General features: G+C 46.2%; 1 protein-coding gene across 2 annotated transcripts in view; it reads right to left on the bottom strand.

Moving 5' to 3' along the window:
* Positions 1-2,309: 2,309 nt before the first annotated feature.
* LOC144717874 (microtubule cross-linking factor 2-like) overlaps positions 2,310-23,429 on the bottom strand; it is a 39,850-nt gene continuing 18,730 nt past the window's right edge. The window contains exons 5-15 of one of the 2 annotated variants that reach the window (XM_078593619.1): positions 18,989-20,224; positions 17,877-18,011; positions 17,369-17,494; positions 16,566-16,799; positions 15,623-15,802; positions 14,227-14,397; positions 10,228-10,461; positions 7,699-7,938; positions 6,928-6,998; positions 5,223-6,753; positions 2,310-4,704 (exon numbers count right to left, since the gene is read on the bottom strand). In XM_078593619.1, the coding sequence (XP_078449745.1) occupies positions 3,835-4,704; positions 5,223-6,753; positions 6,928-6,998; positions 7,699-7,938; positions 10,228-10,461; positions 14,227-14,397; positions 15,623-15,802; positions 16,566-16,799; positions 17,369-17,494; positions 17,877-18,011; positions 18,989-20,224 (5,028 nt within the window). In that variant the 3' untranslated portion in view covers positions 2,310-3,834. The remainder of the gene's footprint in view (positions 4,705-5,222; positions 6,754-6,927; positions 6,999-7,698; positions 7,939-10,227; positions 10,462-14,226; positions 14,398-15,622; positions 15,803-16,565; positions 16,800-17,368; positions 17,495-17,876; positions 18,012-18,988; positions 20,225-23,429) is intronic. The other variant, XM_078593620.1, reaches the window with a different exon arrangement.

Below are 23,429 nucleotides of genomic sequence, written 5' to 3'. Positions count from 1 at the left end.
GACATCGTAGCGATACACTCCGATACTCATATTCTTAGGTTTTTTCCGGTAAAGTCACGTAGTTAAAAAATTAAAATTAATAAAAGTAAAATAAAAATCACGACGTTTCGGAGGCAACACAAGCTTCCGTCTTCAGGTGGAACCGTCACAGCACGATAGCTGTATCAAGTAGCAATCGTGCTGTGACGGTTCCACCTGAAGACGGAAGCTTGTGTTGCCTCCGAAACGTCGTGATTTTTATTTTAATTTTATTAATTTTAATTTTTTACCTACGTGACTTTACCGAAAAAAACCTAAGAATATGAATCCTTGCAGTCACGGAAGCTTCAAATCTAGAATCAATACTCCGATACTCTGGCTCGACCGCCTCGATGTGAAATTGTAGTTGTTGCTGTGCACCTACATCAGCCGTGCGACAAGAAGGCGACATCGCTGTGAGGAATGACCGACGGACAAGGCTGGTGGTGGAATCGAGGTCAAGAGAGAGAATGGGGCGTGAATACGACCGGCGCGGAGATGAAGAAATGAGTTTGTGTGCGGCAGCGAGATGCATTTTGGACAGATGATGGCTTGACAATGATCTCAGAGCTGTTACAGGTAACTACAGATAAACAAATATCTAGACAGTAATGGTAAGTGTAAGTCTGGATAGGCAACTGAAGTACTATATACGATTCAGCCAGGCCTAAATCAGTGTTTTGGAAACTTCAGTTCTCATGACCTCCCACGGTGCAGCCTTCGACAATTGCAGACCTGTAAAAATGTGCAAGGAAATCACGCAGCTAAACAGGACGCACACGTGAGGGTTGGTAATTACGTAAGAAAAAGCTGCACGCAGGTACTGGGAGTTTGAAACCCACTGGGCTACATCTTGCCAGAACGATTACATCGACGCACGACTTATGCTTCATGGGGGAGCTGCTGTGTGGTGATGGTTCGCACACGACTGGACTTGCAATCCGGAGTTCGCCGATGCATTTCCAATTTCCATCTCCCAGTGCAGCGGTTGGAATGGCGGTGCAAGTTGATCAAATTCCCCTCCCAGCACGCCTCCGTCCTCCCAGCATTATAGGGCGGGTACAAAAGTTAAGTCGATGGGCATTGTGCGTGGTGGTGGGGTGAAGTGTGGGTACGCCCACATCTTCGAACACATCTGGGCTCAACGTGGAAGCATAGGCCAAGTACTCTCAAGTGTTCGCTCTCGTGCAGCGGTTCTCTTGAATTTTGGTTTCAACCGAGTAGCCCTTGCAGACCCAACATGGATTTCTGAGCAATAAATGTATGAATAATGAGCATCGATGTTTTCACTAATTGTCCATTTTGTGAGGCATCCTAGCTAGCTCGTAAAACAAATTCGAAGCGGACGCTCTGCGAAGCGATTTGTTCGCGCTCAATAGCTACTCGAGTAAACCGCATTGTATATGATCAATAAAGTCTAGAATGTTACATCGTTATCGGTTGCCATACGGATCGCAATGGTATCGTAGTTAATTTATATAAGCAGATTCATACGTGATTATTCACCAATGACCCTCATGTATGATATAATTTCACACATTTATAATCAGATACCCCTCGGTTGAGAGCCATTGCTCTATTGGAGGCCCTTCCACCAGCAGCGGTGCGAGTGAGCGGTTTGGGCTGCACCTTAGCCTTTTAACCTCTCGAAAGTTAATCGTTTATCCATCCCAGGGATAGTAAATCATTTACTATCAAAATACGGAGAGATGCATTGTGTAGGTGTAGAATCTCCTGCTTCATGCACCCTTTCTCATCCTGAATTAGTTTGCAATTAGAACACCAGTTGGGAGAAAAAAATACCAGTGGCAACATTTTTCTCACGCAAATATTTGCAATGATGGAGCCGCGTATTCACTCCACAATCCATGGTATGCATTATATACATTTGCGCTGTTGAACTGAGAAGCCTTGTCAATGAAAAAAATATGTAAACGATCCTATGAATGAGAGCCTTCCTCAGAGATTATCTCCATTCGCACTTGTCAACAGTGGCTTGAGAAATGTATTTTCCTTTTCAAAGTTGCATGCAGCACCGACGATCTAAAATTAGGCGTGTTATCTCGAATAACCAATATTATGCCACTGTCAAAAATAATGTAATTTTAAGGACTAAGTCGTGCATCTGCCGTTATAAAAACCGTGTGTATAGCGCTCTGCGAAAACTCATCTCTCGTAACACAAAACAGCTTTGATGCCTCATGTTTATATTGAGTTTATTCTGAATATCCCCACACCCCCCTCACTAAATATGAACGTGGTTTAGTTTTAACAAGGAAGATCAACGTGGGTAGACTTCAGCAGCACTTTATTTGTTCACCAAATACAGTGCTTAAACTCAAATGCAAAAAACATTGCAAGTTATTGTTACTTAAGGCATATATTATCACACACACACACACACCTAAAAACCAGCTTTGATTATGTAAAAAAAAGCGACCGTTTCTTTTACATTTATTGAAAAATAATTAATTGGAACTAATATAAAGGCATCACTACAGTAGTCTGACAACATAAATAATTACAAGTACAATAAAAACATTACAAAGCTAAAAAGACTTTTTTTTTTATACAAGTGTAGGCATTTGTCCACTTTTCAAAACATCAATAATATAAATTAACTGGTTACAGGGATATCACGGAACCTTAAACTTCACATTACTGACACCAAATCATTTGTGCTAACTACAAGCACTAAAGTGCTAACTTCATTAGCATGCACGAAACAGCACTTCGGCCCAAACGCCAACCACATATCATCAATACATGTGACGTGTGTTCTTCCGCGCACAACGATGACTTGAATAACAGCACGCATATTTCACAACAGATGTCGTTCGTCACAGTTGAACATAAAGCTTTCATCGGCGTTCTGGTATCGTCTCCTAACCCAACATTAAAGTAGCACATCAAAGTGGCAGTGTGTGGAATAAATAAAAACATCCACAATATATTTTAACAGTATCAATAAGACCAATAATATAAGACACCCTGCCGATTTGGTACTTTTTGTCCAACGAGCGAGAAGATTTATGCAATTTCAGAAACTTAAATTGTGGGTGAAATTGAAAAAATAATTACTTGCGGGCTATGGTTTGTCACTTAGTGGCCGTCCATAAATGACGTCACGCGATTTTGGACGATTTTTGACCCCCCCCCCCCTCTCGTCACACGGCGTCACAAAAGTCAGACCCCCCCCCCTCAAATATGACGTCACAAAGCTCTGCCCCCCCCCCCAAACCATATTTCCATTTTGAAAATAGAACATGCTTCAAATTGCTTTAAACTATTGTCATTGTAGCGCGTATTTAATGTGGCGCTGCACTCTGATGTTGTAGGAGTGTTGTTAGAACAATTCTATATTTATTTAAAGTTGCACATTTTGATGTGACGTCACATTTCTCAACACCCCCACTCTCGTCACACATCGTCACAAATGTCTGACCCCCCCCCCCCCTAGGTGCGTGACGTAATTTATGGACGGCCCCTTTATACAAATTTCGTGATTTCGATTTGGACTTTTATAACCAAAACTCAAAACGTAACTAACAAATGAGTGGATTGTGCTAACAGAGGTGCAAACAGCCGATTTAGAATTAAATTAATATTTCTCCGTTTAAATGTACATGAATAATTTAAATGTTTTATCAAATTTCGCATATAAATGATATGGCTGCATTTCAATATGCTAGATACGAATTCCTGTGTCTGAGAAAAAACAAGAAAGAACTTGCATACAAACTTGAAAATTGGCACTAATCTTTTTATTTCCGTAACATTAATTGTTGCTATCAAAATTCTCATACGCGTTTTCACCTAAGCTGTGGGATCATTGCCATCTTCAGAATTTTCTGCTTCAAGTTGATCCCGTTCCGATTCTGCTTCAGAATCATTTTCTTTTTCCTCCAGCTCCTCCACTTTGTCCAGGGCCCCAGTGTCATCCGCGTCGTTTTCAAGATCATTGCCACCATCTGGCTCACATGTTTCCGTGTCCTCAAACGGAGACTCGTCGTTGGCCACATCTGTATTAAATTCGACTTCTTCTGCAGGGTCATCGAATATTTGTTCATCGTCTGGCATTGAGGCAATGCATTCTGCATCATCTGGTGCTGGATTCTCCCCTTCGTCGTGAGCTATCAGCTCATTATTGCTCTCCGGTTTGTCTGCTGAGCTGTAATCATCATCATCAGAATGGGCATTTTTGTCAATATAGACATTGATCGAGATTCCACTTGGATCCTCCTCCTCATCATCATCATCAGTTAAATCTCTGAGATCTTTGTCTTCACCACCCAGGTTATCATCAACATCCGGCATGCCCTCTTGATCATTCTCCAACGTCATATTCGTTGATGTTTCTTCAGTACCACGGGCGGCAGCCTCATTATCTGTTGCTTCCGATGCGCCGTTCTCGGTGCCTTCTGGATGTTCCCCAGTTTCTTGCGGACGGGACTGCGAGCAACGCCCACCACCCTCCAGTTCACCTTGAATGTCTGCGTGTTCGCCTTCCTGTTTTCCACCTGCATCAGCTGAAGGTTTCATACACGAAGCGTTTGCCGGACCGGACTTGGGTTTCTTGCTCGATGCCACGGGGGATGGGAAGGATGAATCTCGCGGTGGCCACCGGGGTTGGAAGGTCCGGCTTGTGGATTTTTGAGAACGCCGAGCAGCTGCAGACTCGCGGGACTGTGGCACAAAAATAAAATAAAAAACCAGGGAGAAAAAAAAACAACGGTCACAATAACAGAGTCGCATACATTCATGCTTTGACCACATTGGGTACATTGTTGGGAGGTTCAGAAAATGAGTGAACAAAGAGAATTGAAAGCAATTCAAGAAATGTAATTGGAAAAGTGGAAACAGCAAATAGGAGATTGTTTCACCGAGAAAAGGAGACTTACAGCAGTCTAAAGTTGGCATGCTAGGAGCTCCAAGGGGCTGTTAATACAACAGGGTGCTTCTGGATGCATGTCCAGCAAGATGTGGTAAAAGAGCAGAAATTAGTGTTAGTAAGTAAAGATGTTAAAACATGTAGTTTGAGTAAGTAAACTGCATGCAGCCTTCACAAACCACAGCACAATTCACTGAGAAAAACAGCTTCCGTAACCGTCATGTTCAACAAAACATTGTAAATAACGCATGGCCGAAGGAGGCAAAAATAATGTTGCTACTCTAAGATCGGATAAAAGTAGAGTATTCATTACCGACGGCGATTCGGGAGTATTCCCCGTAGGTTTGTCTGTGCTGTTCTCTCCTGCGTCGTCTTGGTCGCATGACTTCGCTGCTGCAGGCTCACTGCTCGACTGACCAAGGGCTTCTCTCGCTCTGGGAGGGGAAGTCACCGGCACCTCTCTCTTCGGAGACCCAAAACAGCTTTTGACGGCCGCAGCGCAGATCCTCTGTTCCCGATTGGAGTTAGGACTCAGTGATCTGTCTCGAGCATTTTTCAGGATCTCTTGGATGAGCCCGTAGTTTGACCGCGACATGTCGACCGATCGCGACCGCACTGGCTCCTTCCCGCCGGGCTTTGCCCCTGCCTTGCCGGGCACCTCCGTGGAGTGATCGATAAACGTGAAGAGGCTCGAGAGGCCGTGATTGGAGGTGGTGTGCACGGGGCTGTCCCGCGTGGTCGTGGAGCGAGCCCAGGCCGACTCGCTCTGCCCTTTCAGCGAGTCGAGCCGCGACAGCGGCGAGTCTCGGCCGTAGCGAGCCTGCTCCGCACGGCTCGCGGGGGCCTTCCGCGGAAATCTCGGCGAGCTGAACTTCGAGCAGCAGTTGCGCTCAAAGCGGGCGTCCATCTTGTCGAGCGGCGATGCCGCCGCCACCGCCGCGGAGACTTTGCCGCGCGCGCCGAGGGACGAGCGCGGCGAGCCGAGGACGGCCTGCGAGGTGGCGCGCTGCAGCACGGCCGCCCGGTGCGACGACAGGCCCCGCACGTACTCGGTCTGCGCGCACACGTTCACCATGGTGCGCACGGTCTGCGTGCCGGTGGTGGACGCGGAGGCCGTCTGGCTGGCGGTGTCCCGCGTTGGACGGCCGCCGCCGCCGTCTTCGTCTTCGTCGTCCCCGCCGCCCCCTTGCGCGCCCGTCCGCGTGCCGAACGCCGCCTCCTTCATGTCGTCGCTCATGTTGCGCGACGCCTCCGTTTCGGCCGCCGAGGACGTCTGTATGTCCGACGCGATTCCGCTCTCGGAGGAGTCGCTCCGACGGCCGAGAAGCTCGGACGACCAGCGCGAGTCGGCCGCTCGCCTCCTGTGCGGGGACAGGAACGAATAGCCGCCGTCGCCGGCGTCGCCTTCCGGCTGCGCCGCGTCGGATCCCCTGGGCGACCGACGCCCGTAGTACCCCTCCCCGTCTCTCTCGGCTTCTTCTGGGCCGAAGCCCATGATCTGCTGAGCCCGGAGCTCAGCGTCTGCGAGGACATCGCCGCTCATGTCGACGCCGGTGGTGAGGTACCAGGAGGAGTGCCCTTCGCTCTCGGCGGGGCCATCCTGCAGCAAAGCCTGCTCGCTTTCCTGCCCGTCGCTCGACCAGCGGTCGTGGGTGGCGTCGTTGACCCTCCGCCTGGCTGCAAACTCTTCGATGTATTTCAGGTCGTCTGGCGAGAGTGGGTGCGAGACCCCGTCGATCTTAATGAACAGCGGATCACTGTTGGTCGGGGAGCTCTTTTCCGGAAGGTACGGCGCATTGTCCATTTGGGCATCGAAGTCATTGATGGAGGAACTTGACCTTGCCCTAGAAAGACACGAGCAAGTCTTTAATTAAAAGTCACATCAATTAGCCCACAACAAATTTTTTTCTCATTGTATATCGGTATTCATGAATCTGAATATTTCATGTTATACTTTCAATATATACAGCAGCATTTTAATGGAAATGATTCACTGCTCTTTGATCCGTCCAACACACCTGCGTAAACCTGTTTTACCATCAGTGTCTTCTCCCAGGTCCTCACTGTTTGTTCTACGGAATAGTTTCACCTGAATGTGGAAAAGCGCAAGAAAGCACAACAACACATGTATATTGAGAATACATTCGATTTTATTGCAAGTGAAATGTTCAGCGGTGCAGAATGGAAAGTCACAATTGGTTATTTCAAATGGTACAAGCAAAAAAATCAATGTTGGTGGAGTTTGGAGTGGTGGTGCACTGTCCTATATGAAGCCAGTGACCTGAGTTCAACTTCCTGCCATGGCTAACATGAGTGACGAGTGCTGTGTCAACCGGTCCTGGGCCCCACCATTCCTTCACCATCCCGCACTGACCAGTGTGGTGAAGTATGGTTAAACAACCACATGATTTGACATAGCGTGTGGAGGCCTTTATCCAGCAGCGGATTGACAAGAGCTGAAAATAATCAATGGTATGCATTTTTTTGTTTGAAAAAAGGAAAACTTCCAATTTACAACTTTATTTGATTTATTATTGCTCACAATGTCTCAGTTCAACAATATGAGCTTAATTAGCTTAATTAGAGTCATAATTTCACTTTCATTATGAAACTCTGTCATTCTTAATTTTACATTATGCCCACAGCAGGTGTGGGCAGTGCATTTAATGTGTTTTTAATGGAAAACAATATTTAATTAGAGTGGATAAATCCCACCTTCTAATATGCAACGTCTGGGCAGGCTATGTTTGCTCATTACAGTGGAATTGAGTTATTCTGCCTTGCGTTACCTCATTTTGTCCCAGCATTGGGGCCTTGTGTAGTGCCTCCCGGTTTGGCGAGTCCAGGCTGAGTGCGTCCAGAACCAAGGATTCGAATGCACGTGGCCGAATGTCCTTCAGCATTTGGGAGTCAGGGCCACAGCGCAGGATGGAGATGATCTTTCCTTGCTCGCTTCGGAGGCCCGATGAAACTCCAGGAAGGTGCTGAGCCAACCCACTGGCTGCATGCGATGGCTTCTCTTTCTGTAGCTAAGGGATTGAAACACAATTATCAATGCAACTTACCACCAGAGACATCAAGGTCAAGAGATCATCGTGGCCAATGAGGTTCGTAGCACCACACCTTTGGCCAGCATTTCCTTCCACTGTATTCTGTAGCTATTGTAAACTTGACAAGTTGGCCTTCAAGGTCTGCTCTTACTGTATCACGTGATCTGCCTACAGATCTTCCTCTTGGTCACCAGTCTCTGGGCCTCTCACACCAAAGCCTGTCTTAGTAACCAGCCCTCCTTCAACCTACACTCATCCCCACCCATCATGTACTATGAGATATAATCAGTTTATTAAAAAAAAGTGTGTAGAATATATACCATAGGGCACATTTTGGTGATGTTCATCATAACTGTAAGCATGTTTGAAATATTAACTATAATATGTGTCGACTTGTAATCCATACAGGTTTACATGCATATAGTAATGCTTATAAAGACACTTGATAATTCGCACACGTTTCGCAAATCGTATGCAACGTTCGATCAAGAACTCGGAGGCGCAGAGCCAGAGCTCAACGTTTTTCGTACGGCAGCCTGAACAGGTGAGAGCCTGAACAGGTGAGAGCCTGAACAGGTGAGAGCCTGAACAGGTGAGAGCTCAAGGCTCTCACTTGTTTAGGTGGATAGTAATTGGATGCAGAAAATATCCAGTGTTGTTTCAGTATGCCCTAAATGGAACTGTAAAAATGTTAGCAGTTGTTCATGCTAATCAGATTTGAAAACGTTTGTATAATTCCACCACTACCCTACCACTGTGGGATTGCCGTGTTTCTGTGGATGAGTGGCGTTGTGGCTAGAGGGCATTCGATTTCACACTCCCAATTTATGTGCGGTCGCAATGACTGTATCTTGTTACCATTGGCCGAGGTGGCTTAGTAAACGAGCAAAGTCTGCGTAATCACAGGACACTCATCAACAGTGGGAAAAATACAGCAGAACAAAATCGCGAATTACGTAAACATTAAAGGATTAAGCTATTGAGCAAATGTTCTTGCTTTCCGTTGGTCTCACCCAATCTGCAGCCTTTTCATTGATAGAGGTGCATTTTCTCATTGCTGAAGAACAATAAATCAATGTTTGGCATTTTACTTTTTTTTTCTCTTATGCGAGTCGACCACAGGAGCTCAACAGCAGCTGTGAACACGATCAGTACCCCTCCCCCATCGCTTGCGAGCTCCACCCCCCCTCCACTGCAGCCATCAGCCAGGTCAAGGGTTGCCGCGATATCATTTTTCACGATACGCTTTGACATATACGTTTTCAAAATATAACGATTATCGCAAAATCGTATCTTGCCGTACCTTTGCAACTGTTCTTATTGTTTTGAGCACTGCTATGCTTGCAATATGAATAATTATTAATTGCATTATTAAATTACGGTACCGTTAAAGCCTGCCATGCATCTTCGAATCATTGTCAACTTTCAAATAGTAAGCATTTTAATATGCGTGTGCTGTGCGTTACACAATAATTACTTGAACAAATAAACTAAGGGAAATGTTTGGTTGGTTGCAGAGATTTGTGGCTCATGATCCGTAGCCGCCCTGGTTAAGACCGCGGGTATAGCAACCATAGATACGCACTGTCTGCTTCACCGTGGACATTCAGGGTCCTATTTGGAGAAGAGCAGGCCACGTGTGCCAGTGTCATGGTCCCAGTTCGCTAAGATTGAAGAACTGCCCAGAAACTACTTCATCGGGAGAAAGCTTTCAAATGCGCTTCTGCGGCCGTCTGGAATGCTCTAACTTCCGATATTGAGAAGCCACTGGAGCTACGCACTTTTAAATCTAGATCGAAAACTCATTTCTTAAGAACTGCTTTTGTGTTTAGTTTGTTGTCCTTCCCCCGCACCTCCGATTAACACGGTTGGCTATGGGTGAAAGAAGTCCAAAACACATACATATGTAGATAACACAAATAATAATATTCCGAGATCAGGGTACATACAAATACTTCACCACGATGGTCAGTGCGGGTTTGTGAAGGTGGGGGCAGGGTTAGGGGAGCAATGTTTTTTTTTTTCTGCAGCGCTGCACTCTACTGCACACAACGCCCACTCCACCAGTCTGGTGTGCATGGTGCTCACCCATCCGAGTGCTACATACAGAGCGATAAATCTACCACGAGACTACGTCCGCGAAACACAGCACCTTTGCGAGAGCCTCGCGCTGTAAGACTTGGCGAGGAACACCAAATGTACAAATTCAACGTTTGTGGTTAAACATTGCGCGAGCGGCTGGCGCGGGTGGGCGGGCGGGCGGCCGACCTGGTGGACCTTGTGCCGCATCAGGCGGAGCTGCTGCTCCCAATCCTTGCGCTCGTGGTCGAAGCGCTGCAGCAGCTCCGTGCGCTCGCGGCCCCAGCCGCGCTCGCCGGCGTGAAGCTGGCGCCGCAGCTCCAGCGTGCGGCCGTGCATGTCGGCCAGCAGCGCCTTCTGCTGCTCCGCCAGCTGCTCCGGCAGCGGAGGCTCCTCGCCCGACGACGAGATGTCTGCCTGCAGCTGCGCCAGGGCAAGCGACCAGACGCGTCCCGTGCAAGGTTATCGCTTTGGCTGGCCGGTGCCAGCGCAAGCAAACAAGCAGACGCATCACAAGTTAGGTTATTAGATTGGCTCTGGCTGGCCAATAGGTTTCAGTAGAGGATTGATGTTATACAACCGCAGAGCACTGGAATGGTTGAGATGAGGTGTGATGTAAGGTGCTTTCAATCGCTGAGGCAATTGATATTTTAAATCCATATTTTTGGAAACTAGTCATTTTTCTTTTTGTATAAATATGCATTCTCCATTTCCAAGTGTTCAAACTCAACTTGTGAAACGGGCATCATGTGATTGGATGAATAATAATTTCAGAACTCTCGCAGAGCAGTGCATACCCCATGTGCTGGAGAACACACGGGGTTTGCACATAGCACTGCTCATAGGGTGTGCACCAAGTAATATCACAACTAATGAGGTCTTGTCAAGGTACATTCCACATTATGGGCTGCACTTTCTCTGCTAATGAGAAACAGTTCCATAACATAGCAGTGAAACCGTTTGGTTCAATTCTCCGAGGCTGCAAGTCAGCCAAATGAAGCGAAAAAACTAATTGTACGTGACGTGCGTGTGTTTGTTTGTTGTTCAGTTATTAGTGAATGACGTTGAGACAATCGGCTTGATGAATTACGGAATCTGGTTGATTCATAAGTGGATGCCCAGATTCAAACTCAGTATCACAGCGGTGATGTCTCAGTGCTTTGAGCCCTGAGCCACCCGGATTTTGGCTGCTGGCCATTGAACAAAGACGGCGCTTCTGCGGCCGTCTGGAACGCTTTTCCATCCGATATTAAGAGAGCCACTGGAGCTATGCACTTTTAAGTAGAGATTTAAAACGAATTTCTTTAGAACAGTTTTTTTGTGTATAGTTTGTTGTCTTTCCCCCGCACCCCCAATTCAGATGGTGTGCTATGTAAGGTGCACAAGTTCAATGCCCATACAAGAAAACAACAGTTTTAATTAATGAGATTCCAGGCCACTGTCCTGTTCGTTAGTATGCTTTTGAACACACATAACACTTGTTCTGATTGCGAAACACAAATCTCACATAACCGATACTCGTTGCCTGCTATACGACACGTAGGGGGGCTCTTTTAAAACACCTCTCAGATTGGTTCAAATTTCATTAACATTTCGATTTAAAGCTTTCGTGACTGCAGGGATTCATCTTCTTGGTTCTTTCGGTAAAGTCACGTAGAAGGGAAATAATAAAAATAAAACATTATAAAAAAAATCTAATAATATTTGTATTATTTTATTATTTCCCTTCTACGTGACTTTACCAAAAGAACCAAGAAGATTTCATTAACATGCTTGTTTTTTTTTGCGCCACAAAAAGTGAGAAACACAACAGATGTGGTGCGTTTGATGCTGTATAGCTCGAGGTCGAGATGCCACTGCTGTGATCCCTATCTCCACAACAACTGTCTCCACCTCCTCACCCGCCAGCTCCTTTATTGTTCCCATCACATGACTGACATCTCATTGTCTTTCTTCACTATTGAAAAAATGTTTTAGTCGTTTCCCATTTGTTTGGCTTTTAGTTAAGACTGGTTCCCCCTTACTTTACTCGTGCTGGAATTTTTTAGCTTTACATTCAAAGTTGTGTACTGAATAATGTGGCACATTTCTGGCAGGGTCCAATGAAAGTAACATTTTTAATCCACATTTTACGTCAATTCCAGGTTTAATCATTCACACCCCCACTGCAGTGATTCAATGCATTGTCATAATTCAAGGTAACAATTTGATTTGAGATTTTTTTTACATTGTGGTTATTCTAGCAGCCTCTATGTATGTATGCTGAACTTCTTTTGCACCGTACGTACCCAAACGTGCAAATCGGATGTGCAGGGGAGGGACAACAAACTAAACAGTGGCTGCGGTGGCCACATAGACGCTTTACATACAGCATAAATGGATCGGGAAATGTTGATTTTTACACATGCAATTTCATATGTGTAGTGTGAGGTTCAGAAATGATATTTGTGAGTCAATATGTCATTCTGCATTGTACAGATGGATCATCAGTGGTGTGTATATATATTGGCAGACAGCACGATTTCCTGCAGTTTGGGTAAAGCGTACCTTTCTAACGGACTTTATACTGTAGAAGCATTCCACAAATCCTGCCACTGCAGCCTTTCTGTGACCAATCGAGCAAATCACTCCTGGTGGTTTGCACATCTGCGGCAGGGGATGCGTGTACAGTGCCCACTCTCGGGTCTTTTTTTAAGGTCCTTTGTGCAGCTGTGGAGCTTATTTTAAAGTCGTCACCGATAATTTGAGAACGCATCTAAACTATTACTGGGGATGCAATCGAATCGCCGTATATTTCATTGCCGCTCACGAGAATATCAGTAGTTTATCCACTTAGAGAGGGTTTTTTTTGTTTAATTTAATAAGAATGTAACTGCAATATATTGTGTGTAATGCTAATACTGAAAGCCCTGCGTATGAATAATTCTCAATTCCCTTGGAAAGATATGCATCATATACTGTATATATAAAATGTATAAAGTAATCAGGTTAAGAGATCAGAATTCATATCATTTATATTGCAACGCGACCTATATAATACTTATCCTGACATAGGAAAAAAAGTGGAGCAGCTAAACTAATTTAATGACGTTTCCTCCCTGAAATGTTTGGCCAAATTCTACCAAGTGAAAAAACTAATAAAATAACGCTTAATATTTTCCATGTAATATTTTCATGATTGATGGTTGTTTTTCGTGAAAGACTTGAAATCATATTGCATGCATGCCAACATCATTCCAAATGAAAACCAATACGAATCACAATACTTATGTAATGTGGCAATTAGTTATTCTTGTCGCGTATTAATTATATAATTGTAATGTGCCAACATTGCAATTGGCAGCACAAAGCAAAGGCAAGCGTGCTCTGCCACAATGTGAAATTGTTGAACAGACCCCCACCCTTTATTGTGTGTCCCGAGTGTGTGTTGGGTGTTGGGTTCGGTGTAGGGTTGTCACCTCTGAGGTAACGCGAGAGGAGGAATATGTAACGATACCATAAGAGGGGGAGAACGGCATGCAAACGCATCGTCTTTGGGGTCAGCAGTCGGCAAACCAAAATTAAAGGGAAGGCGACATTTGTTTCAAATTCGGTACAAAACTAAATATTCCAAGAGCCGCAATGCATGTGCATCCGTACAAAGATAAAGATCCCCCGTATAGCCTTAACAGACTGTAGGGGCAAGTGCTGTTAGCGAGCACCTATGAAGGCCGGAACGGTACACGAGGGGGTGGGTGGCCAGCACCACGCCCGACCGCCTTTGTCTCCCCAGTGGCGATGTTTACACACACCAGGTCCTCATTTCAGGCTGAGTCGACCTAGGGAAGGCCCAGGACCGGCTCAGATAATCGTCACTGGTGTTGGCCGTGAGCGGGAATCGAACCCGGGTCGCCAGGTTCATAGCGCAGCGCACTAACCGCTACACTACCGCTCCCCCATATGCATGCGTACACACGCACACGCACGCACATCACGTCATGAAGCAGCCTGGAAAGAGCCACACGCGGCTCCGGAGCCGCAGGTTGCCGGCCCCCCTGTCTTGGGTGGCGTATTTATTATTTATTACGCCGCCACTGCCAAGAGCCAGATCTATTCAACGTCCCGTGAAGACGTACCGATTTCCTAGGACTGCTACGCCGATTAAGAGGACAAACCAGGACAGGCCGGGCAAACCCTAGAGTCGGTCACCTGAGACAGGACGAACTTGAACTGCGCGCGCTCCATCTCCCAGGTGGCCTTCTCGGTGGCGAACTCTCGCTGCAGCTCGGAGCGGCTCCGCTCCTCCTCGCGGAACTCCGACTGCAGATCCTCGAGCACCGAGCGCAGCTCCAGGAGCACACGGCGGCTCTCCCGGCCCTGCTTGAACGACCACATCACGAGAACCAGGAGCCGTCGGGCAGAGATCTACGGGCAGGGCTGCCCAGAGGATTCTGGATGCCTGAGGGCAGAATTCGACTTGGGCCCCCACTTCTCCCCCCACCCCGCCGCCGCCTTATTTCGTCAGCAGCAAAAAAACGCAGGCCCCGTTGTGGGGCCCCTTACGTGGAAGGCCCATTTTGTGACCCCCCCCCCTCCATCCATCACCCCCCACACCCCCCTCTTCCCCTCTGGGTAGCCCTGGCAACAGGTACCCGGGATCATAGCACCTCCGAATAGCTAGGTACGGTGCGAAAGACATTCAACATACATACATGCATACATAGGCTTTCCACTAGGATTACCACCTGTCCTCGTTGTTTTCCTTTTTCCCACGATCATCTTTTCATTTGCGGTAGATGACGTGGGAAAAATGCAAGTCTTCTCATGGCACTGAAAGTGCAGTTTTCTGTCTCTAAGTGATGCAATGATAATAATAACAACACAACTCACAACAATACATTTACATTTAATTATCTCCTTATCTGGTATATTTAAATATTTTTCTTCTGATATTTACTCATGTTTTGTACCTCAGATGGCAACCCCGCCTGTCCATCTCGCTTTTCTTAACACGTTAAAAGAGTCTAGAAACGTATGCGTATGGATAAACTTGCGTTTCACTCAAGAGGTGGGGATGATACTATGAGAGTAGACCTTGAAGTTACCGTGCCAACTAAGAGATCTGGCTGAAGCATGTAAGTAACAGCAAGGTGTGGTGTGTCATCAACGGCATTGGCTATGATGACCTAGTGACTTTGGCACCAAATTTAAACACGCACGGGGCATTTGCGTTTAACATCTAACGTGTAAGTGCATGTGCACACTGCTTTATATAAAAATGTGTGTGCAATATGTGAATATTACACGCCGCAAAATACACAGCAATCGTCATTATGAATGTAACTGGTTATATTACAAACAGTTTACAATTATGATTTATTTATATTTCTAATTGTGTAGGCATCATTATACTTGTGTTGCTATCTATGGTATGAGCAATAGTTTTGTTTTTTGTCGATAACAATTTTCCAAATAACCTTACGTGTCATGCTTGGCAAAAGGTTTTGTCCCGAGTGACTCACGAGTGATCACTTTGACGGACGCTTGACATTCACACATTCACATGGGAAATGCGTCCAGTGAATTTAAAAGCCACTGCACCGACCTGTTCCCATTTGCCCAGACATTCCATGGCGGTGAGGCTGTCTCTCTTCTCAGCCAAGCCTTCCAGTAAGGAGTGCACTCCGCTGTCCTCTGTGCTCTCCGACGTGTTGGATGCCTCCGACAGGTCCTCCAGAAGATCCTTCTCTACCAGGACCAGACTGAGATCCGCAGCTCCATCCAGCTGCAGCACACACACACAATCACACAATGGGACGGACCCGTGCCTCAACCCCCACTCCACGCTGTGTTTTGACAACCACTGGAAACCAGGCGTCGCTGGCCCCAGGAATGGCCTAGGAACAGCAATAGGACCCTGGCTCGGGTCCCCAATAGGCTCCCAACCTGCCGTGGTTTTTGTCCAGGGTTGTCCTCTTCTTTTTGAGGTGGCTGTCCAGGGAAGTCTGCGAGTCTTCCCAGGCTACTGAAAGTCCCCGTATTTGCAAGTTACGTGATAAAACACCAACAAAAACGGTGTATTTACATGCAGTCCCTTTCCTCTTTCAGCATTTTGAAATATATTTCTTCCAATGCAATGTCCAGGTTTATTTGTACTTCAGGGAAGGGCCACCCTTGTCGCCACACTCGATGAGACTAAACAAAAAATTGTGAAGCAGGGGACAAAAGATGGTCCCGTAAATAAATAAATAAAGCAAACAATTTTAAACAATTTTTTATTTTACCAGGTAGGGCACACTGAGCAATAGCCATTTTTCAGAAGTGACCTGCCAAAAATGATAGCCCAACAAAGTGGCTTATCACGTGGAAGATTACAACAGCCAAACACCCTCAACGCACGTTTCTAAATGTGGAGGGAAAAACAGGAGGAGGACCCGGAGAAAAATCCACACGACCACGGGGAGAACACGCAAACTACAAATATACAAGCGACCTCCTGTAAACTCGGCGAGGTCGTCAACATCTCGCCACCGCGGCCGTCTACTCACGTCGAGGAAGGCCTCGTCCCCGAGCCCCAGGTCCTTGCGGCCCTGCCTCCAGTGCCGCACGACGGCCCGCAGCCGCGCGCACACGAGCGCCAGGCCCTGGCGGAGGCAGCGCACCTCCTGCACGAGCGATCCGCGAGCCCTCGCCAGTTCGCGGCGCTCCAGCTTCTGCTGCAGCCGCACGCTCTGCAGCTCAAAGTCCCGCCGCAGCGCCAGCTTCCGTTGCTCCGCCTTGAGCTTTCGTACAACAAGATTCGGAAAAGAAGGGCAGCCGTGTCAGGTGGCACTGCCTTTCGATTGCACGAGATACTGTGGCCAATGCCGGAGACGAGGTTTAGACGTTTGTCATCACCGTTTGATTTCTCTCATATCGCCTTTGAAATGGAAGCCTTCGGGATTTATTATGTCTTATAAAGAGCACGCAATGAACAAGGAAGTCCTGGAAAAATCAAACGGGCATACAAAGGCGACTAAGTCACGTCAAAAATAGGAAACACTAACGTTTTGAACACATAACCAGGATGGAACGGTGACTGGCTGCAAATGACGGTGATGAAGAACACACTGGACGGTGTTAGGGAGCGAGGAAGCCTGTGATCTGCCTAAACATCAAACAAGAGATGGGATAGAAGCTGTCTCAGTTGAAAGACGGAGTGACGGACAGAGAGAGGCGGAGAGACCACTGCAATGAGACATCAATTGAAGGAAACAGTCATGCCCCAATGGCCCCAAGGCCAGGGAACTAGAAGAATATGGGGCTCATGCATATGCCCAGTATTTGTTATTCAAGTGGCAGGTGTACTCACCAGGGAGATCTGCTTCTCCAGGTGTTGGTTTTCCTCTCTCCGATACTGCCGCTCTTGCTCCAACTGCACCTGAAGTTGCTGAATGGTCATGTTGGCTTCTGAAAGTACTTCCTGCGACTCTCGTAGCTAATGGTGTAGATAATACAACGTGCGGTTATTTTGGACATTTGTAGAGAATATAAAAATTGCACTCTTGATTTGAAAATTGCACGTTAAGAAGTTCAGCTCCAGCGGGGGGCCTTTGTGAGCGGGCATCTTTATTAGTACGTTAAGGGTTGAGGCTGCGTTTGTGAAAATTATTTTAATGAACAACACTTTTGCAAAATACAAATACTGCATAGACAGAATTTCATTTGTAGAATGGCAGCAATTAGTGTCATAAAACAAAGGGATAAAATTATACCACGTAAGATAGAAAACAGCAAGAGACAACTGAAATATAAGTGAGAGTGATACAGTTACAAATTAAGCTTGATATGGATCATATTAATAGTATTAGTATACTAACCTCAGATTCCACAGAATCTGTTTTTCCATACATTCGTTCATGCAACGCTCCGGAAGAGGTTTTGTCTGCAGGTGTTAGGTTGCAAGCCTTGTCAACTGAATGTTCATCCCAAGACGCCTGATCCTCCAGCTCAGACTTTTATATACAGTTTATAGAAGACAGACGTCCACACACGACAAACACACAACATACACGCACGACGCGCGCAAAGACACAACACACGCAAGAACAAAAATGACAAGAGAGGAAAAATTTGACCTTTAAACGTAAAAAAATATGAAACGATAGAAAATAATCTTCGTAAATAAAAACGAACACGTAGCGGAGTAATTGAATCACAGGACGATGAAGAGGAAAAAAATAAAAGCCAACTTAAAGATTATGGCGTAGGACATGGAAGAAAATAACAGGAGAGCGAGGACTAAGAAGATGATTGGCTGCAGAGGAGAGTGGTGAGAAGGGAAGGGGGAGTGCAACAATCCATGGTTATGCGCACATGCAGAAGCAGAAACATAAGTGAATAGCAACAGCAGCATGCTGATCTTTTGTTTTTAGATAGAGCATCAAAAACTGTGTTTGGCATGTGAGCATGACTTTGTTTTTCTGTACAGTATTACTATTATCAGGCTTAACATTGCTGTAACATGCCAATGACATGTATTAGTCCTTATGGCACCGATGGTATTAAACGAACATGTTAAAGCAATCGTAAGCCCCACGGATGACAATGCAAGTGGATTAAGGGCACAATGGACATTTCATTTTAACATGCAATATCGCAGTACCTTTAAAATGCGTTTGTTATTGAACACATAAGTCGCATTAAGATCATAGTTTTCTGTGTCTCTATCTGGTTAGAAGACACTGCAGCTGCATAACCTCCTTGGAAAACGTATCCAGGTTTAACCAGGAGCAACATCAACGGGTGGTTTGTAGTATGAATCCAAATTATGAACGCTACAATATGGCATTTACAGTACCAGTGTATTGTAATTAAATTAACCTGAACATGTACGCAACTCTAATTTTCATACGTGAAAATGCAGGCTTAAAATCTGGTTTAAAAATACAGTGTAGTCCTTTTAACATTTGGTTTCACGAGCCGTGCTCACCTGGAAATCCAGTGTGTGGTCCCGATTCAGAGAAAAGTGGGAGAAGGTGTCTCTTGTGCAAGTGTTATCTTCATCGGCAGCATCATCTGCTGAAATGTCAAGTTTTTCGATAAAAGATTTCAGTTCTTTGCCTATGTCCCTCATCCTCGCATCGATTTTGTCCAGCAATTGTGGTCCACTGTTCGCGAATGAAGCTTCTCCGTCGTTGTCTTCGACTTCACTGCACGGCATGGCATCCTTTGCTTCGCCGATCAAACTCTCCGTGTCGGATATCAGCGACTCTATAACCTTCCCGAGGCGCTCCGCTTCGCTCCTGAAGCGCGCGAGTTTCCGCGGTTCCTCGTATCGTCTCAGCAGCAGGTTCATGTCATTCTCCATCTGAGAAGTGGCTTCTTCCCGATGGTCCTCGTTCTCTCCCTCACCACCCACGGGCCCCTCGCGTCTCATTTGGGACGGTTCTCCAAGGTCCTCGAGACTGCCGTCGGTGCTCTCCTTGTGGCTCGCCTGGGAGACGAGATCACTGCCCTGCGCTTTGGAGAGCAGAATCCTGTTCTCGTACTGGAATTTCGCCAACTTTCCGCTCAGCTGCCCGATCTTGCTGCGTGCGATATCGAGCTCCTCCTGCAGACTTTCGGATGACGGGGGTCCACTCTCAGACATCTCTTCGTCCCAGTCACCTTCAGGGTCAGAGCCCGGCCGCGAGCGTCCGAGCTCCTCTGTGAGCAGCCGATTTTGTTCCTCCAGCTCCACCACCGACCGACGCAGGACCTCCGCCTCTTCCTCGACGAACTGGAGGTGGCGCCTGAGCTCGCAGGCCGACTCGCCAAGATCCCCATCCACCGAAATGCACGACCTGTGGTCGTCCGCATCAGAGCCTTCCGCCGTCGCAGACCCCTTCTCGCAGTGGCACTTCATCTCTTCCATCTCGCTCTTGAGGCCTCCGTTCTCCACCTCCAGTTCCACGATCTTGCGGCTCAGGACGGTGGCCTCCTCTTCCACGAGCCTCAGGCGAAGCTTCAGCTCGGTCTCCCGCGTGCTCGGAGGGCCACCGCCGATGGCCGAGCTTCCGTCGCCTGCTGTAAGTGGCCCATCCAGGTCGCCGTACGAGGCCTTGTACTTTTGTAGCTCCTGCTCAAAGCGGTCTCGCTCCTTCCCCACGCGCACCATCTTGCGGCGCATCAGCGCAGCCTCCTCCTTCAGAAACTGCAACTGGCACTTGAGGTCTGCATTGTCCTCCTGCAAGAGTGGTGAACGGTGATGTTTGTGGTGTCTGCATGGCAATGTCAAATCGAGCTGTAACAAAATTAAATGTTGATCATAGCTGATGTTCCACTTTATTTATTATATCATTACTAGCCTCGGGGTGGATTTGGCTACAGTGGTCCGTGCACTGCAGTATGAACCTCGTGATACGAGTTTGATTTCCGACTATAGCTGACAATGTATGTATGTTAAACTCCTTTTGAACCGTATGTCGCCAACCGTGCTAATCGGAGATGCGGAATGTGAACCAGTCCTGGGCACCCCTATTACTAACCCACACTGACTAGTGTGGTGAAGTGTGGTCAAACAACCCCTGTGACTGACAAAGAATGGGCAGGGCCTTCATCCGAAAGTGTATTGATAATCCAGGGAATACAATATGATTTTTATTTATTTATAACATTTGCTTGGATTCTTAATTCATAACTAGTGCGAGAGGCTATCGAGATGTCACGACCTGGGACAAAGGAAGACGTGAGGGGTCCATTATTAAGATGAAAACTATTCATATGCCTGTTTCGATTAAGGGTCAGGGGGCTAAGATTCCCAAATGGACACCGACACAAATCAGCGCTCTGTCACATTGGCAGCGTCGCAGTTAAAGTGGCTTTGTTTCTCCGCAGCTCATGGGTGTGACCTGCGCAAGCCTGGTTTCCTGCTATTTTGAAGGGTGTATGTTGTTCCTACCGTGCCTCCCTCCCTGTGCTTTAGTCAGGGGCACAGGAAATCTGTTTTGTTTTGTTTCACTTCCTTCTATTTAGTCTGCCTTCCCTCTCCAGCTCGCACTCCCCCCACCCCTATACATTGTAAACAATGAAGTGCCTCATGAAACCCAAGCAGTCTTCTGCAAATATTTGGGAACATTTGCGGTGCAATTTGCCTATTTGTATTCGAAAGAGGCAGCGGTAAGCTGCACCTTTGCAAGTAATAATTTTAAATCGGATTGCACCCATTTGAATGATCACACGCGATGACCCCTGAGGTTAATTGACATTGCTCTTGAGCGGCCAGGTGATTTGTCAGTCGCCCAATAAATCTGTGTCGGTGCTCGAGTGTGACGGCTTCCTGTTACCAGGCTGACGGTGCAACAGTGACGGTTACGAGGTGAGGCGATGTCCGAGCCACATGCATATTTACTGCCGTGCTGGCCGTCAGTCTCGCACGCTTCACGAGTGTAAAACACGGCAGTACACGACTATGCGTGGCTTCAGGCAAGAGTTACATCTGACACTTGACGATGTTGAAACGTAATTGAGACTGGCTGCCTTCATCAACATATGTTTTCCAATAAGAGATTTTTTTGGTTGATATTGATATTATGGATGATATTGGTCGCGAAAGCCTACATGTTAAACACATGTTTTATACATTATATATGTGCCCAGTGTACTGTACTATATTTGATGGCAAAAACTAGAAAAAATGTATGGGTGCTGTTTCATATGTATATAGTATACATAGTTGCAAATTTTGACATGGTTGATTAACGTGTCACCATACTGCAGCTTCATTGGTTGATACATTTCACTTGTCTTTATACGTTAGAAACAAAAACAATCCGATAACGGCTCACTGCTCTCCTAACGTGCGATTGTGCAATGGTGCTGCCAGAGTCGTTGATCGCATGATATATCCGCCAATGATCAGAAGAGTCTTTAAAAAAAATATTGCAAACCAATACTAGGGAGCATTGCCTATTTACTGTGTAATCTTTACTGAAATCACTCGGACGTAATAATGAAGTACATTCGGTATTCGTGCCATTCTTAAATTGAAAGGCGATCATGAAGGCACTATGTTTCACAGACATGGTCTGCAGAAAGTTTTGCAGTCGGGGGCAATGTTGCTATGTGGAATCCAAATTTGGCAAATATGAACCATGATGTCAGCACATAATGCCCTCCTGCTCGTGTTGAATTACGTCACATGGTCTTTAACGTCCACTGCAAAGCAGATTGCGCATATTTTACGGCAAATACACCCACAGTAATAACCAGGCCGGCTGGCCAGATTTGAACCACGAACCTCTCCAACAAGCGGTGAACGTGCTAAAGTTGTCATGGAACAAAAAAAAGCTCTCATTGAAACACCCACGTATAAATATTGTCTCCATTATTTTTGGTGAAAAGTAACTTAAGAAAATTTAAATAATACATGTATTAACCGGAAGAAAATTAAATTGAAAATTATTACAGTCTACTTGCTAAACCCCATTCTAAATCATATTTATTTAGTGAATCTGCCTTGGTATATTAATATTCTCTGCGCCAACACGTGTGCAGCAAGTGGAAATGATTGAGGGGGGTGGCATTCTACCAACATTTATACAATAAATATATTGGCTGCCGCAAGAACAGGGGGTTCTACCCTTTATAAATGCCATCTCGGACTATGCTTCCATGTAGAAGTCTAAAGCACCTCCGACTAGCATAGTTGGCTATACACGGTACGAAAGAATTTCAACATACATACATCTATGGGACATTTTTGCCAGTATCAAAATGATGAAAACATAACAATAGGCTTCACCCTTTCTGGCAATAAGGCAGGAAAAACACGCAATGAAACATTCTCTGACAATATATGGGCATTGTCTTTGAAACTGATTGGCCTAAACAGAGACAGCCTTCTTTATGGCCTAGTCTCACCAGTGTTAGACCAGAGAACGCCAAAAGGTGAGCATAAAGAAAGCTGTCTCTGGTGTAGGCCAATCAGTTTCAAACACAATGCAAATATTTTCAGAGCATGTTTCTTTGCATGTTTTGCCACAACTATGTGTAGTTAATTGAGACCCGATGCCGTTCAATAGGTATTTACTTGGCGTTTGAATATCTCAACACCTGTTCTGTTGCCAGAAAGGGTAAAGCCTATTCTTATTCTTCCATACATATACATGCAGGGCATATGTTGGTGTGCTCTGCACGTAAAGCCCTCTAAGAGCTTTCCTCGCAGCTAACGCGCTTACCGTCCGAGTTTGCCTGTCGCATATAGCACTGTAAAACGTAATCACAGGAGAACGGAGGTTATCTTGGGCTACGTTTATCGATGTTCAGGGTAGCCTTTAATTAAATACGCTCCTGATGTGATGGAAAGAGACTCAGAATTGAGCCGAACGCATTTAGAGCCTAAAATGGCACTGAAACACCACCGATGGCACACTTTGAAGGCTGTCCAGCCA

This window comes from Lampetra planeri, chromosome 4, assembly GCF_965212315.1.
Source record: "Lampetra planeri chromosome 4, kcLamPlan1.2.h2, whole genome shotgun sequence".
Taxonomy (NCBI): Eukaryota; Metazoa; Chordata; class Hyperoartia; order Petromyzontiformes; family Petromyzontidae; genus Lampetra; species Lampetra planeri.
Note: the sequence above shows the minus strand (reverse complement) of the source record. Positions and strands in the feature narration are given on the sequence as shown.